Source organism: Marmota monax, unplaced genomic scaffold (genome assembly GCF_021218885.2).
Source record: "Marmota monax isolate L192 unplaced genomic scaffold, Marmota_monax_Labrador192_F-V1.1 WCK01_AAM20220418_F8-fsc00039, whole genome shotgun sequence".
NCBI classification, from domain to species: domain Eukaryota; kingdom Metazoa; phylum Chordata; class Mammalia; order Rodentia; family Sciuridae; genus Marmota; species Marmota monax.
In genome coordinates, this window is record NW_026693602.1 from 1,055,289 (window position 1) to 1,071,623 (window position 16,335).

The 16,335-nt window shown below is 40.3% G+C and overlaps 1 protein-coding gene and 1 long non-coding RNA gene across 2 annotated transcripts in view; one reads left to right on the forward strand and one right to left on the reverse strand.

Moving 5' to 3' along the window:
* Positions 1–9,538, reverse strand: part of Hhip (hedgehog interacting protein) — a 100,864-nt gene extending 91,326 nt beyond the window's left edge. Inside the window, exons 1-2 of the mRNA XM_046459522.2 lie at positions 8,727–9,538; positions 2,904–3,096 (exon numbers count right to left, since the gene is read on the reverse strand). Of these exons, the coding sequence (XP_046315478.1) occupies positions 2,904–3,096; positions 8,727–9,005 (472 nt within the window). The 5' untranslated portion in view covers positions 9,006–9,538. The remainder of the gene's footprint in view (positions 1–2,903; positions 3,097–8,726) is intronic.
* Positions 9,539–9,679: 141 nt separating this feature from the next.
* LOC124103047 (uncharacterized) lies at positions 9,680–12,532 on the forward strand. Its single transcript, XR_006855086.2, has 2 exons — positions 9,680–9,941; positions 11,910–12,532. It is a non-coding gene; the product is annotated as an uncharacterized LOC124103047 (long non-coding RNA).
* Positions 12,533–16,335: the final 3,803 nt, after the last annotated feature.

The window sequence follows — 16,335 nt, forward strand, 5'->3', positions numbered from 1 at the left end:
GAGGTAGCCATCCATTTCCTCCAGTTTGCGCTTGGGATAATAAGACCCATGCGAAAACAGCTGAGAAAGTTGGGAGTGGCTGTGGGATGGACTCAAACTCTTGACCTTGGCCTGATTAGCAACAGGATTAAACTAGCTGAACTGACTGAGTACAGATCTTTGACAACACAGTGCCCTACTGCTGAGGAGACCAAGAGTGACAAGAATCACCGTGATACCAGGTGCACAGAGAAGCAAGGCCCACTGGTTCCTTGGTACGCCTCTCAGAGTGCACGATGCAGTCGTTTGGTGAACAGCAAAGCATCCCATGTGCTTGTGTAGGCAAGTAAAAAGACCCGAGGGGTTGGACAGAGGGCTCCTGTGGTTTTTGAATGCAATGTTGAAATTTCTAGAAATTTAAAGAATTTACCTCTCTGAGAAAATTAACAACTGGAGAACATTATGATTACTATAACTCTAGTGTATGAGCATTTCTATTGCTTTTTAATTTCTTTTCCCATTTGGGGGAAAACAAGAAAACCATGACTATTTCTGAATTTAAATTTCTAGAAATGATCTGTCTTTCAGGTTATACGAATACTCTAAGATGACCATACTTTTTTTTTTTTTTAAATCATTCTTTCTAGATATTCATAACAGTAGAGTGTATTCTCACACATTCTTGAAGAAGAAAGGCAAAGGGTTAGCTCATGGACACGGGTTTCCTTGTATACTCGGCAACACAGGGAAAATGAAGATGCTTCTGAAGTTACTTTCTCTTTCCTGGTCCCTTTCAGTATTTTCTTTCATTTAGCAAGATCCACCTTCCTTTTCAAGTTTTTGATTTGTAAGAATCAAAACTTGAAGTCACTGGTGAGAACAGCTGAGATATGTTGACTAGTCTTTTATAAATAAGAAACCCAAAGTAGCTGTTTTCCACAATTATGGACTTCAGAGAAATGCAAACCCATATTATTCAACAGACATAAGAAGGTGAAACTAATACAAACTTGCTCTCACAACCATTTCTGAAAAATGAGTGCTCTAGAAGTCTACAGACACTTCTGTGCTGGCCGCAGGGGCTGAGGGGAGGATTTCTACCTTATTCATGACTCTTTAGGAAATGGTAACCTGTGTGTCAAGGGTCAGTCTGACTAACAAATTAATTAGCATAAGTAACCCAAAGGGTGTGTCATTACAACTCTCTTTGGGGACAAATATTTTAAATGATGTTCAGCATGTGATATGGGAAGGGGAAGTCCCCTCTGCTTGCTGCTGAAGTCTTCTAGAGTCTCTGGAAAGCACCCTTACAGCTCCATCCACCTCGAAAGTGGAGCTTTCATCTGGTTATCTTTCAAGGCAGCCTGGGTGGCCACCAAAAGCACTTGACATCTTGATGCACTTCAGCAGTTTTACATATACACAAACTTTGTAGAAAAATAAATTTGTCATTCGTCACCACATATGTTGATCTGGGGAGTGAGGTGCTTGCAATTCTCAAATGCTAAAATAACTTTAAATATATAAAGATCCCCACCGACAAGTCCACAACTCCACCATTGCTGTATTTATCTATAATAGATAAAGGTAAATAAAGATGCCAAGTGTTCATAACACTTTCAGCTTAGTTGAAGGCCAACCTTTAAGATTTGGCAGTTTGCAGCTAACCTTTATGGTTTCTAATCTGTTATCAGCTCTCTGCAGGCCATCTAGACACCCATGACCTGTTTGCTTCGGAGAATGATAAGGAGGAAGAAACAGCTGGTTTAAGGGAAGTCTTAGAAACATGACTCTAAGTTTATAAAGACAATAATATTTTCTCATAGAATGGGTTTAGGTACATGTTATGCTAAAGTTAAAACAAGTAACCAGTCAAAATACTTTAGGTTATTAAGTGAAATCTATTAAAAATACAAAAATCTGCACTTCTTTAGGCCAGAAAAAAATGTAAAAATGTATATAGCAGTTTAAAAAGTTCTCCAAGTGCATCCTATAGTTCTTAAGGCTTATCTTTTCTTTAACTACCATTTAGTTTTATAAACAGCTAACTTCAGTAGTTTTGTTTGTGTGTGATTTGGCCTAACTAAACAGAGTCTGTCTCATTAAATTCTTTTCTTCCTCTTTGTTGATCCTTCCAATGAAAGCAACAACAACCCAAGCTGACAAACTCTGGATGATTAACATATTCAATGCCCAGGAATCTCTGTTTATTAGAGTCTTGTGATAACTATGTACTTTCCCATTCTAATGACTTTGAATGAGGCATGTGACTTCTCCTGAGGGCTTGGTTTCCATCATCTGTCTAATAGAGAGGACTCCACTGTCCCCACCAACTTTAGGAGTTTTGGGGCAGCAAATTAGCCTTTTATGGAGTGCTTTGTAAGATGTTACTTGTTAGGGTTCCCAGTCATATTTTATTTAAAGGAATATCTTAAAAGTCAGTAGGCATTCTCCAATCATCTATTAGTTTTGTAGAACAGGTTGACTTTGATATTAACAATGGAAGGTAAAGAAATATGTATGAAGCTGGGGGTGTAGCTTAGCAATAGAACGTGTGCTTAGCATGCACAATGTCCTGGGTTCCATCCCTAATATCAAAAGAATAATAAGACAGAAAAAGAAATCTATACTACCAATCCAACACATATAGAGATTACCACCTGTATTATGAGTTTAATTAGAAATGTAAAACATTTCAGCAAGACCAGTACACTATCTGTAGACTTTAGAAATTACAACAGTAGAAATTATAATACTTCTTTTTGTAGAAATAAAACTTAGAACTTTGGAAGGGTTCTTTTAAAAATAAAATAGGTATTTTGAAAGGCAAGATGCATTTTACAACTTGTTAACAGGTTTTTTAGAACAGGCATCTAACAAGGAAAATTTGCAATGGTTCATTTAACTTTTTCTTGTCTTTTTACCTGGAATATGGCCTCGGCAAGTATAAAAGAATTCTTTGCAATAGTCTTTGCAGAGCAGGGGAAGTACTAGATCTCTTTCCAAGACTTCTCTTTCAGGTGAGTGAAACAGGCTCTGAGAATGTGGAGAGCAAAGTGCACATTTGATTTCCTCCAGTAGCTTCCCACATTCTGTGTTGTTGGTCACAGAAAATATCTGAAAGCCATAAATCAGAAACAAATGATGTGAAGTTAGGTTTGGTCACGTTTTTCTTGCAATTATGTAAGCAGATAAGCCTAATTCAGCCAGTGAAGTTTTCTGAAAAGAGTTCCTGGGTCATAATCCAGGATGCCTTTATAAGGATATGAGCTGTCTCTGGAGTGGGTTGGGGGAAACAGAAGTCAGGGATCATAAAAGGGATCATCAAAGTCTATGACTCTGTCTTTCAGGTGTGAAGAATTAGAAGACAATTACATTTAGACTGTTGAATGCTTTAGCGCCTTTTTCTGCCTCAAAGTGATATTTCATGTTCTGCCATTGAATGATATTTCCCTTAAAAAGTCCCAAATACCTTAATGCAACTGCACACAAAGCCTAATTTTTAAAAACATGGCTCATTTGTGTCTTAGGTGAAAATCTATTTCATTCTTGAAATTCCCAATATGATATTATAGTAAATGTGCTCAGATGACATCTTTAAAAATTTCTACTAATTTTCAATCTAAAGACTACCTAGGGAAAGTTTTCTAAACTGCCTTTCATGTTCTATAAAAATACCCGAAGCTGAATCAAACAGGTTTAAGACCAATTTTTATTATTCATTATATCTTAGCCAGGAAAAACTTTCTAACTAACTCCTCAGGTATGCTATATGCATGAATAAACACAAGAGTTTAATGAAAGTGCTTTTGTATAACATGAATTTTAATGAAACAAGGCAAACTTTTATTATTATTTTTAAGATGATACACCTTTTATTTCAATAAAACTGATTTCAAACTTATTGATCCATAGAGGTTAGTAATTTGTAGAGAGAAGAGACTTGGTATTTCATGCTGGTATCAGGAGCACCTTTAATAAACACTGAAGACAATATCAGCACAGCATTTGAGACAAGAAATGCAAAGCTGTCCAAATCAAGCATTTTTCCATATTAAAAAAATGCGAATAAATTTCATACGTTTCCCCAATTCATTCAATTGCCTTTCTATTATTTCTTTAGAACTATGCACTCAAATTAATGTTTCAAACTCTAGATCATTGTTTAAAGCAAACAGTTCATTCATAAATTGAGCTTCTAATTTGAATAAATCATATGGCCACTATATTTTAGGATTATGACATCATAGGTGATCATGAAATGCCTGATGTAGAGGAACAAGGTAACAAAAGAAATACAAGCATGCTGACATTTAGGCATGCAGTATTTAAAAGTCCAATAGAAGTTACCCTATTTCAGGTAAAAAAAATATATGATATGCTGTAACTATATACAATATTCAGAAAAGTTATTCTTAATCACAATGATATTTACATTTTTAATTTTATCAATTTATTTAAATGACAATTGCTTAAATGGTTAAAGTTTTCTAAAGGGAAACACACACCAGACACTTAGAATTTGCATTCCAAGAATGTTTTAAATGTCTTTTATTGTCCATACTCTGGCGGACCTCACCAGATCTATTCTATATTAATTGTGCTCAGCTTGGTTTTGCTTGTTTATCATCTAGCAGTGCACTAAGAACAAAACAACTGCAAGATGCTGAAGCCACCTTTTTTACTGGATGAAAAACTGGATTGTAATTACTCTTGGTTTTATGAAGAATATGAATGCTTCCCTTTTTTTTATAGTTGAAACAAAATGATCCCCAAATACTCTCCTAGAGGCTATCCAAGAAGAGCTTGATTTTAAGTGTCTAAAGAATTTTGTCTTTCCAATTTTTGGAATGTGTCCTGGCCACAAGATCCCTCTTCAAAAGTTGCAGAAATAGGATTCAATAAATTATCTGAAATCGAGTATAATATTATTCTTTTTAAAGTTTCATGCTGTTCCGGCCCAGCAGGATGGTAACATTTTGCTCTGTGTGAGGTCTGCAGTGTAAATACCTATTTGAAGATAGATAGAGCCATCATTCTGGCTTGGGTTTCAATGAACATTGCAATAGTCTTACTGAAGTCAATTAAACTGACTCCCCGCCAAAGCCACTACTCTGGTTTAGACAGATGAGTACTGGTGTGGGTATGGTAGGGTGATTTTTTTTTTCTTTTCCTTTTTTATTTATTTTTGCCTATATATCTATGTTCATCCAGGTCCTTAACTTTCTGACAATACAATCCATCTTCAGAAGAAATTTAAGCTAATTTCCTGTTTCAATTTTTTAAAGCCATATACAAAACCATCTAATTTATAGTGGTTTAAACTGAATATACTTTGGAAGAAATCATGTTAAAACTTTGATACATTATTGCAGCATGCCCAGTAATGAGTGTGGCTGTGACTGACTAATTTGTAACATCTGGCAGGTCATCCTTTTAATCTTGGGCCACATGAAAGTGAAATCCATATAAGAAAGTTAAGATAACTCCTGGAATACAGGGTCGAGTGTGGCCTACAACTATAGCTTATCAACAAACAGTAAAACGGTGACAGAGACCTTCTGTATTTCTCCTTATTTATCAAGTAACTAAACAAAGAGGGTAAAAAAGACACCCACGTGGGTTCCAGAAAAGGACAAAAGGAGAAAATAATGACAGTATATTAAAATGTCTCCTTAAGATCACTTGGTACACAAAAAGTTATGTCTAAAAATCATATGCCTACAAGGTTGTTCAGCTGTTCCATAGAACACTTGCCTCTCTGGACTATATTGCTGGATTATGTCATTAAAGAGTTCAGTTTCAATTTTAGGCTAATATGTAAATAGATCATTGTACTAAGGCAGCTGTTAAAGGGACCCCAGGATGAGTTATTTGTTTAGTTGGATGTGTTCAACAATAGCCTTTGTCCCTGAAAGAGCCAGAGCAAACAAATGATTGTAAAAGGGCACACTTGAAAACAATTACTTTTCACCCATTCCTTGACAGCTTTGGCTGTGAAACCACCCAAGGTAGAGAGAGCTTCTGTGCCTCTGTGGCTACAAGTTAAGTTTTAGAAATGGGGGCAACTCATTTGGTCCGGGTTTAATTTGGCTAATGGAAATTAGATCTTTTTAGCATGTTGTATTTAGGAACTGCAAAAATATTCCTGAGACAATATAACTTCCTAAATTTTGGCAGTACTTATTTGAAAGGCAGTTTACAACCTCATTACAATACATGACGTTATTATAGTGTACAGGAATTAAAATACAAAAACAGTATCATGGCTAAGGAAATGAACTCAATGCTAGTTCATTAAAGAAAAACTGTTAGTGTAGAAACTAGATTTAATTTCAGAGCTAAGCATGTTTAATATTCCTATCTAGTTTCTTACTATCTATTTGTCAAAGAAATTTTTTCCCTTAGGAAAAAAGCTGCTACTGTAGTTTCTTGAAAAGCTGCAGAAATCTTTCCTGGGGAAATATTTTTTTTTTCTTTCCTAAACAAAAAAGGGCCCTTTCAAATAGCCATCATCTCTCCTGTATACACATTATGAAATAAGACCCTAACATATATTATAATCCAGGAAGGCTTATGGGGGAAAAAGGAAACACTGAAGTTTATTATAAAATAACATGTTTTGAAAACTATTAAAATTTGAGAACTAACATAGGTCAAGAATGCATATGCATAGCTATATCAAATCTCTGGTTTGAACAATTTGAGTACTGTTGGTTTATAAACCACTTGTAATGGAACCAGCAAAGACCAGTGTGCCCAATTTAATAATTCAGACACATTTTCCAAATGAGTAGGGGTTTGTTGAAGATTGGGAGCATGAGAGGAAGAAAGGAATGTGGATAGCTAACGTGGCAGATTGCTTCGTAAAGGACGATTTCTTTAAAAAAAAATTTATACAGCTTCTCTTAAGGGTTGTAATTCCCCTAGTCCCTCCTCCCCTCCCCTTCACTCCACTATATTTAGTTTAGAACAGAGTTTTCATTCCACTGTGTTCCTGGGAGAAGTCAATATTGCAGGGGTCTCTACATCATCTGTATACTCATGGCACAGATTGCACACAGGGACACTTAATGGCAAATGTTTCTAAACCTTTCTTTGAGTTTCTGGTTCCTTGGGGCTTCTGGTAAAACCTTTAAGATAATCTGAATGTAGCTGTTTTGCAACTTAATTCAATTATAACACTGGAGCTTAATGACATTGTTTTGAATAAAATGCTGGAATATCTGTTCCCTGAATCTCAGACTACTGCTGCATATGGTAAGAATAAAGAGTGAGTTGCAGCTGAAAACCTGCAGCAAGACACTTCTCACTCATCTGGGAATAGAAGGAGTTGGACAAATGCTCCCTCAAAAGGCATGAACATTTGGACAGAGCCGGGGACTGAAAGAGAATGATGTTCTCTAGTTTCACCCATTAGTGAACCAACTAACAAATACAATGGTGTTGTTGTTATTCTTTTGCCATAAGCAACAGGACTCTGTGTGTGGGCAGCAGTTTAGTGGGGAGGAGGATAAGTCGACCCCTTTTTGTCCTATTGATTTTTTCCTATTTGCATGACTTGAGCAAATTAAATGATGCAATATGGCTTTTTGTTACAAAACAAAGTGAGAGATACCACCCAGACACATATGTTGATTCGTAGGAGCTGTTTACATGAGAATAGAGTGAAATCTACCGTGAACTGAGCATAAAAATTAGATTCAGCCTGGGTATTTTTTTTTTTTTTTTAATGCCTGGGCCAGCAAGACTGAACACAAGTTTTCCAAGAGTCTCTCAGACCTTGACAACTGCAGTGTTGTAACAGAGGAATTCTTAATTAAACCTAAAATGGGGAACGGGAGGGGGAGCAAAGACACCTGATTGTTTATTTCACGTGCAGTGATTGTTAATGACGTGATCCAGCAGTCTGTACAGTACACAGCACACATTACTGCATCCCAAGGCAGGAAAGAGATTGCAAACTCAAAAATAAGCATGGCTTTGCACTCGACCGACACTATGTTCCTATTTGGTTACTTTTATCAACATAAGGGAATCATAAACACCATCGCCCCTAAAACAAGTTCCTAGAGGTCTTCCTAGACGACTCACCACCACGGCAAGCCTGAATATATAAGGTTACAAAATGACAGAGAATCGTCTCAGTTTTATGTGATACGACCCAGAAAAATCACTCGCCAGTTTTTCGGGTTCTCCACCGGAGGTATTAGGAGTTCCTTTCCGCTGGCTTAACTATTGTAATGCAAGACACCCCCCCTCTGACGGGGCTGAGGATCATAAACCAACCCATGCTTCAACATCCTTTACGATTCAATCCTCCCTCTAACCGAGCACGTGGAGAAAACTGCACAAATCTTTTTCCCTAGAAAAATAAACCGGAAACCACAGCCACCTTAATTTACAGTTTCACCGCAGCCAATACCCGATTTGATCCAAAATACACTGTTAATCGCGATTCTTTTAAAATATTTACCCGGCATGGGATGAGGGTACCACAGAAGCGTCTCTTTTCTGAGACAGACAAGTTTGCACAGCATCCCGACCGCTGGCTCTGGGGGCGGGAGAGCTATCTGCGCACCCCAGAGGATCACACAACGGAATCACGTTAGCGCTTTAAACAAGTTATCAGCAGAACTCCCCGAACAAGTTTTGCACTTCTTACAGCGACCAGCATCGCCAGAGCCACAGGGAACCCCACCCAGCCTTATGCCAAGTTCGCATCCGTGTGGCGGGCGAGTCCCTACCTTGTTCTCCAGGCGCCCCAGCCCCGGGCTGTCACTCCGCAAGCAGCAGGACAGCCGAGGGTAGAAGCCACCGCACAGCATCTCTCCCCCATTCAGCAGCTCCAGCTGGGACATCATCCGCCTGTCTCTCCTTTTCAGGCGCTTCGGGGGGTTCCCATTCAGGCACCTTCTCCTCCTGGCTCCGCTCCCGTCGCTCCTTTCCCCAAACTTAGCATCTCCTTCAAAGAAGCCCAGCGCCACGGCCAGCAGTAGCAGCTTAAAGGAGAGCATCTTCAGCATCGTCTGCCGTGAGCGGCAGGGGCTGGGCGCGCGAGGGTGGGGGGTAACGCCACTGCCCAGCAGAGGCACTAGGGCGCAGCTCCAGGAGGAGGCTACCGGGCGGCGGGACACTGGAGAGGCTGAGGAAAGTGGCCGGGGCGAAAATACGTAGAGCGATGCAACTTTGCAAAAAAGAAAAGTCGAGGCGACTGGTCCAATGCCTCAGGGAAACCGGAGGAGCGAGATAAAGTTGTGCAGATGACACCGTTTGCGGCTGTGCCAGTGTCAGTTGGGTTAGGGGCTTTCCGCTGCAGCTGGGACGTGGGAGGAGAAGGAGTTGGAAAAGGAGGAGGAAGAAGAGGAGACGGCCACAGAAGTTCACTTGTCCGTGTAACGGGAGTTGTTTAGGTGAGACAGTAGCAGGAACAGAAACGTCGGCGGTGGCGGCGGGGCAGGCGGAGGCAGGGCCAGCGCTGGGCTCTAGATGATGCTGAGGTCTCCTCTGCCGGCGGCTGCAGCTTCTCACACAGCCTCTCATGTTTCGCTCCCTCTTTTCTTCTTCTTTTTAACTAGCGCGCGGGGAGGTGCTGCCACCGCGCGCCCCTTGACGTCACCACTTCTCGCGCGCCCCCGCCCGGGTGGGGGAGAGGGGAGGGGGCGGCCCCGGGGCGAGCGCGTCCCCGGGCCCCGGCGGCCTCTGGCTGCGGCTGGGAGGGGCGGCGGGCCGCGGCGGATGGAGGGGGAGGGCGGCGGAGCCGGCGGAGCCAGCCTCGAGGGCGCGGGACCTAGCGCGCCCGCCTCTCCGCGGCGCCCGAGTGGGGGCGGCCGGGCCGAGGCACCCAGCCCGACCGGCCGGGGGCGAGGGCGCAAGCCAGAGGCTACCCGGCGGCCGCCCGCCGGTTCCTCGCTCCGGTCCGCAGCCCCTCCGCACCTCCCGGGCTGAGGCTCCCAGAGAAAGTGAGTAAGAGTGGGGCCCCTTCCAGGGCTCCCGACCCCTGCCCGCCCCCGAGCCCGGGGGAGGATGAACTAAGGCTGCGGAGCGGGCGGCGGGGAGCTTTCTGGCTCCTTTCCCTCCCCCAGCCCGCACCGGCATCCCCAGGTCCCCAGTGATCCTTGGGGGCTCATTTCGAAGCGCCTAGGAGCGCGCGCGGGGTGTTGGGGTGTGGGTCCCAAATGCTGCGGACTTCTGAGTCAGGTTGAGTTTAGTTTGGAGACTTTGGGAAAAGGGTCACTCATCCTCTCCCAAAGCCCTCAATCTATTGAGGTGGCACAGGCGGGTGAACGTGGCTTAGGCTGGGGTGGGGTTTCGGGGAGCAGGTTGAGCCAGCGCCTACCTCCCTCAGGGTTTGCTGCGGTCTGGGCAGGTTGGCCCCCAGCTCCCCTTTGGAGGACCCCACACATGTCCAGGAAGCAAACCTCCTTGCCTCGCAGACTCAGGACCCGGAATTCAGGTTTCCCTGCTCTAGGTGGGCATAAAGAGGTGGTTGTGGAATCAGCGTGCATTCTAAATATCACACACACACACACACACACACACACACACACACACTCCACTCCACTCCCCCTCTGCCTCCCGGCGTGTAAATACAGATGTGTTAGTTCTGGAGGAAGAATTAGTTGCAGGTGTGTGGGCGTCCAGAAGCGCTGCCCTCCATATCCCTGTGTATACAAATAAATTAACCTTTCCCCCAACTAGACAAAGTCTGTGTAAAGGAAGTGTTTATTTAAAAAAAAAAAAGTCTCCGTTGTCAAGGGCAGTGACTTGATGTTCATTGGTCCCTCCAAGTTGGCATCAGAACGAGTCTCTATCGGGTTGCACACAGAATGTGCTTTTTGCCCGTTTAGGTGTTTAACGGGAATTGATTTTCTGGTGGATGGGTTTTGATGACGAGATAAGACAATTTCCCATTTTGGCAATGGAGGAACGTTCACCATATTTGGATTTGCTTCATTTCTCTGACACGGATTTCACCAAGCTCATGTAAAAGTTGGTGATGGTTGACATAGTTAGCTGATTAAACTGATTACTCAAGTGGTGGCAGTGGCTAGGTTAGCCTTCTGTCCCTTTTACTTTCTGGACCTGGGTTTATGATTAGAGCTAAGTATTTACCAAAAGAGCTGACCGATTACAATAACTGAAAAGAACCTTCTGGGATGTTTGGCCCAGTCCTCAGCTAAAGGTAAGGCCCTTAAGACATTCTTAACATTTCTGCCAGGAACTGTTGTATATATCTGTATACATGTGACTGTAAATGCTACTTTGGATCCCATAGACTGTTTTATTTGACTGTCTGCTTGCTTGGAGAACTTTAAATATAAAATAAATCAGCTATAAGGACTTTAAGACTTTAAACTCTTTTATTTAGAAGATCTTGAGCTGAATCCCATCAAAGTTAAATCACTTGCATGATTTCATCTAATTAGGAAATCTAAAAATCAGGAACCAAGAACCTGATCTAAGATACTCTCCACTCTTTAAGGCTTTTTGTCCAAAAATGAGATTTGTGTTCTTTTTCCAAAATGAAGATTCTTATAAAGTCATATTTCAGTGGTTCCAGCTCCTGATCTAAGTGATGAATTCATCTAAGTACTTTGGAAACAGGTCCTCCTTATGGTTTATACTTCAAGACTAAAGACACTTAAAGTATATTAATATTGGTTTTTAAAAAAGATGTTATCTGTTATAACCTATGGCCCTAAGTTTCAAGATATACAGCATTTCTAAAAGATTACTGAAATAAGACATGCTTGTTCTTTCTTGACACATGGATCTAAAATTGACCCTGTCTACTATTCATTATGAAAGTCAATAATCAGGGCACTTAGGAGGTAGCTGAACTAATTCTTACCACACTGATATAATATTTCCACATAGTCACTAAGCAGTGATACAAGTAGACTAACTTCTGATTTTTTCCCCCCCAGAGAGAACACTACAAATCTCACCCATATCCAGATCAATAGTATGATTTCTTAGGAATCAAGAATCAACATTGGGTTATTTCCGACTGTTAACCTTCAGAGCCCACTTGGACACTGCAGCAAGAAAGGATAACCATCCACCCACTTGGACATGAAAAATGATCTTCGATCAGGGAGTTCTGTCTCTTCAGCTAAACCACCAGAAATAGAAGGAACACCATTCTGACCAAACTCATCCAGATGAATCAAGTCAACCCTTTTTAGCAAGGAGTGGAGCTGCAGAAGGGTGGCCAGGTCACTGTCTTCTGCTCGCACCATCATTGAGCAGCCTCCTCCAGAACTGCCACCTAGAGTGGTCCTCCCACTCACAGGTCATTGTGTATTAGGGTGTTACTGTGTCTTCCCAGGCAATGTGGCTCTTTTTCTAATTTGCACCAAGGCATCTATATGGGCTAGTGCCAGCTCTGACTATTCTGCCCCTAACCTGAGTCCTATCCAGGATTATATTCCTTACTTTGAATGAATTAGTAATTCTGAAGTACAAATTAGGTTTATTGTGAAAGATGAGATATTTGATTTAAATTGAAAATGCGTTTCATAAGTAAAGCTCAAAATATGCAAGTGAATTTTGTATATATGTGTCTATGTATATATATTTGGACATATATTTCTATCATCAGAAGGTAGGACAACTTTGAAAAAAGAAGTTAGGCCAACTTAAATTGCTAAATGTTTAAAAGAAAACTATTTGGGGTTTTGGAATCAGTTTAATATGGATTTCTGGCCTTCACAGAAATATATATTATTTAATTCCATTTCAACATTCCCCTATGCTAAGCAATATGTATACAGTTTTGGAAAATGATACAAACACTCAGCCTCTAGATAGTTAATCATCTAGTAAGGAAGACAAATGATAAGGTTACAAATAAATTTATAGCTGTAAATTATAATAAGTGCTTTGAAAGAAATGCCAAGATGAAGGATAACAAATCACATCCATCCCAAGATTAAGTGACTGGAAAGAGCTTCTCTGGGGAAAAGACATTTCAACTGAACCCCAGGGGTGCGTCAGAGTTTATGAAGTGACTTCACCTTCCCATTTAAAGTAGAGAAGCATTTGAATTGAGAACAGAATTTGGCACATTTAAGAGAACAAAAGTGCAGAATAAAATAGATAACTAAGAAAAGAGGCCAGAGACCAAATTCACAGTATCGCCACTAAGGAAGTTTGGGAGACCTTGCTACTACTGTGTGATTCCACAGAGGAAGGTCTGCCGACAGAGGCGAAGAATAAATCCACATCTTTTAAAATTTGAAGATTGGTTATAGTTCAAGTGCCCTGACACAGTGGTGGAGCTACTGGTTAATATGTCTTTCAGAAGTTGGCATTTCTGTGTGCCAGACACTGCTCTGGGGACCCAGCAATGAGCAAACTTCTCCTGGAGCTTGTTCTCATGTGGGAAATAGAGAACAAATAGCTGTGGACCATATGTGGCATTCAATGCATAGACCAAAGGAATCATGAGGAAGAAGGGTGCAGCAGTTGAGAGAAATAGTTATTTCACAGACACAGGAAAGGTGTCTACTGAGTGAGTGATTGGTCATACATGAAGCAGCAAGCCATGAGGATGCAGGTATCTATGCACAGGGAATGGCAAATGAAAGCTATGAACACACCAGCACTCTTGTTGTGTTCAAGAGTTAGCAAAGAGGCCTATGTGACTGAGGGGAACAGGTGACTGAGAAAGTGACAAGAAGGAGGAAAGAGAAATAACCAGGGCCCAGATCTTGTGAGCAGTTATGGACTGAAACTCTTATTGAATAAGTAAGTCAGGGATCTTATCAGAAATAAACTCTTAACTATTTTCACAAAGTGAATTAAATGTAAGGAATTGGTTAAATGGATGTCCAAGAACTACAAGAGCTAAAAGGGAACACTAAAGAGGAATTCCTGAGGCTGCTGCATCCCCAGGCTTGGGGCAGCTGGGGGAGAGTTAGTGTTGACAGGACCCAGAAACTTGCACCAGCTCTGGAGATGTGGTTGCTGCCCATTGGTGCTGATCCCCTGAGATGGTGAAAAGAAGTCCATCATAGGAGTGCCCGCTAGCCTTTTAATTAATTAATTAATTTATTTTTTAATGTAGGTATTTTCTCTTTTGTTCTGCCTTGGCCACTTCCCACCAATTTGAAATGTTTTGCTTGTTTATTTTCATTCAGTTCAAAATACTTTCTAGCAGTCCCCACCCCCAAGTTCTTTGACCCAGAGGTTATTGAGAACTGGACCTTTTAGATGTTTGGGGATCTTCTGTTGTTAATTCTAACTCAGTTCCATTGCAGTCAGAGAGTATACTCCATATGCATTGAATTTTTAAATTTTGAGACCTTTTTATGGGCAGGAAAATTGTCTGTCTTGGCAAGCATTTTATAAACAAAAGAATGTTTTGCTATTATGGAATGGAGGGTACTGAAGGGTCAGGTCACTTTGGTAGATAATGTGGTCCAAGTTGTCCCTTATATTGACTTTCCATCTGTTCATTCTATCAGTTATTGCAGAAAGGATACTGATAACTAATATATGGCAGATTTTCTGTTTCTTGCAGATCTGCCCACTTTTGCTTAGTATATTTTGAAGCTTTGCTTTTAGGTGCATGAATGTTTAGGGTTGTTATGTCTTTGTGACAACTCGACCCTTTTGCCATTAGGAAATCTTTCTCTATCCCTAGTAATATGTTTTGTTCTGAACTCCTCTGCCTGCTACTCATTTAACCAATCCTGCTGTCTTTTGATTAGCACTAAACATGGTGTATCTTTTCCCGTCCTTTTACTTTTATCCTGTTTCTGTCTGTATATTTAAAGTATATTTATTATGGGCATCATATGGTTAGGTTTCACTTGTTTTTGCCAAAGTAACATGCTATGACTTTTAGTTGAGATGTGTATACCCTTTACATTTGATGTGATGATTGAGATAGTTTAAAATCTATCACCTAACTATTTGTTTTCTGTTTTGTCTTATCTATTCTTTGTTCACTTCTCTTTCTCTACTTTTTGATTAATTAAATATTTTTATTATTCCATTATATTATTGGCTTATTAGCTCTAATTTTTTAATGGTTATTTCAAGAGGTCAACATTATATTGTATTATAGTTAATATCATATCACTTTATTATAAGAACTTTAAAGCGGTGTACAGTTGTCCTTTGGTATCTGTGGGAGCTTGATTCCAAGACCCCCTGCAATCATACCAAACGCTTATTGAAATTGGCATACTATTTGCATGTAATCTATGCACCTCCTCCCCGGTACTTTAAATGACTTCTAGATTACTACCCCCCCCCATGTTATACTTTTTCTCCCTCTCTTCTAGATTACTTATAATAGCTATAACGATGTAAATGCTATGTAACTAGTTGTTATTTTGTTTAGGGAATAATGAGAAGGGACAAGTGTCTGTACATGTTTAGAGCAGATGCAGTCTTTTTTTTCTAATATTACTGATCTGCCATTGATCTGCAGCGTCCACAGGTTTAGAAGCCAAAGGTCTGAAGAGCCAATGGTCTTCACCTCTCTCTCGTACCCTTTGCACATATGCATTACCTATGTTACAAACTTCAATGTGAATTGATATTTCCTTTTTTAGATAGATATTTATCTTTTAGAGAGATTTTAAGACAAGAATAAAAGTCTGTTACCAATATGCTCATTATTTTTGGTGCTTTCCATTCATTTCTATCTAGTGTGATTTTCCTCCTGCCGTGATGACAGTTCTTATAATACAGGTTTGTGGGTGATGATCTTATTTTCATTTTTTTGTGTGTCTGAGAAATATCTTTACTTTCGAGAGACATTTTTACTGGGTGTAGAGCTTTAGGTTGACAGTTGTTGTTGTTTTTTTTTTAATCAGTATAGATGATTCCTGACTTACCATGGTTGGAAAGATGACTCTTCAACTTTCCAGTGGTGTAAAAGTGTTTTGGTAGCAACTGTACATTGGATTTTTAATTTTGATCTTTCCTCTATGTCTAGAGCAAGCAGAAGAATGCTCTCTTGTGATACTGGGCAGCAGAAGTGACCTACAGCTCCCAGTCACCCATGTGATCACAAGGGGAAGGAACTGACTCTCTATATGTACTGTGTTGCTGAACTATGATGCTCAGTAGGCTAGATGCATTAAGAGAATTTTTGATTTATGATATTTCTAACTTATAGTGGATTTATTATGATATAAATTGAGGAGCATCTATACCTTAAATATTTTTGAGACAGCTCCACTGTCTCCTTAATTACATTTTCCAGGGAGAAATTATTCTCATTCTTATTTTGTTCCTCTGTATATAATTCCTTTATACTCTGGTTGCTTTTCATATTTTTTTTCTTTATCAATTGGTTTCAGGTTCTCTCTGTATGCTATTTTAGATTTTTTT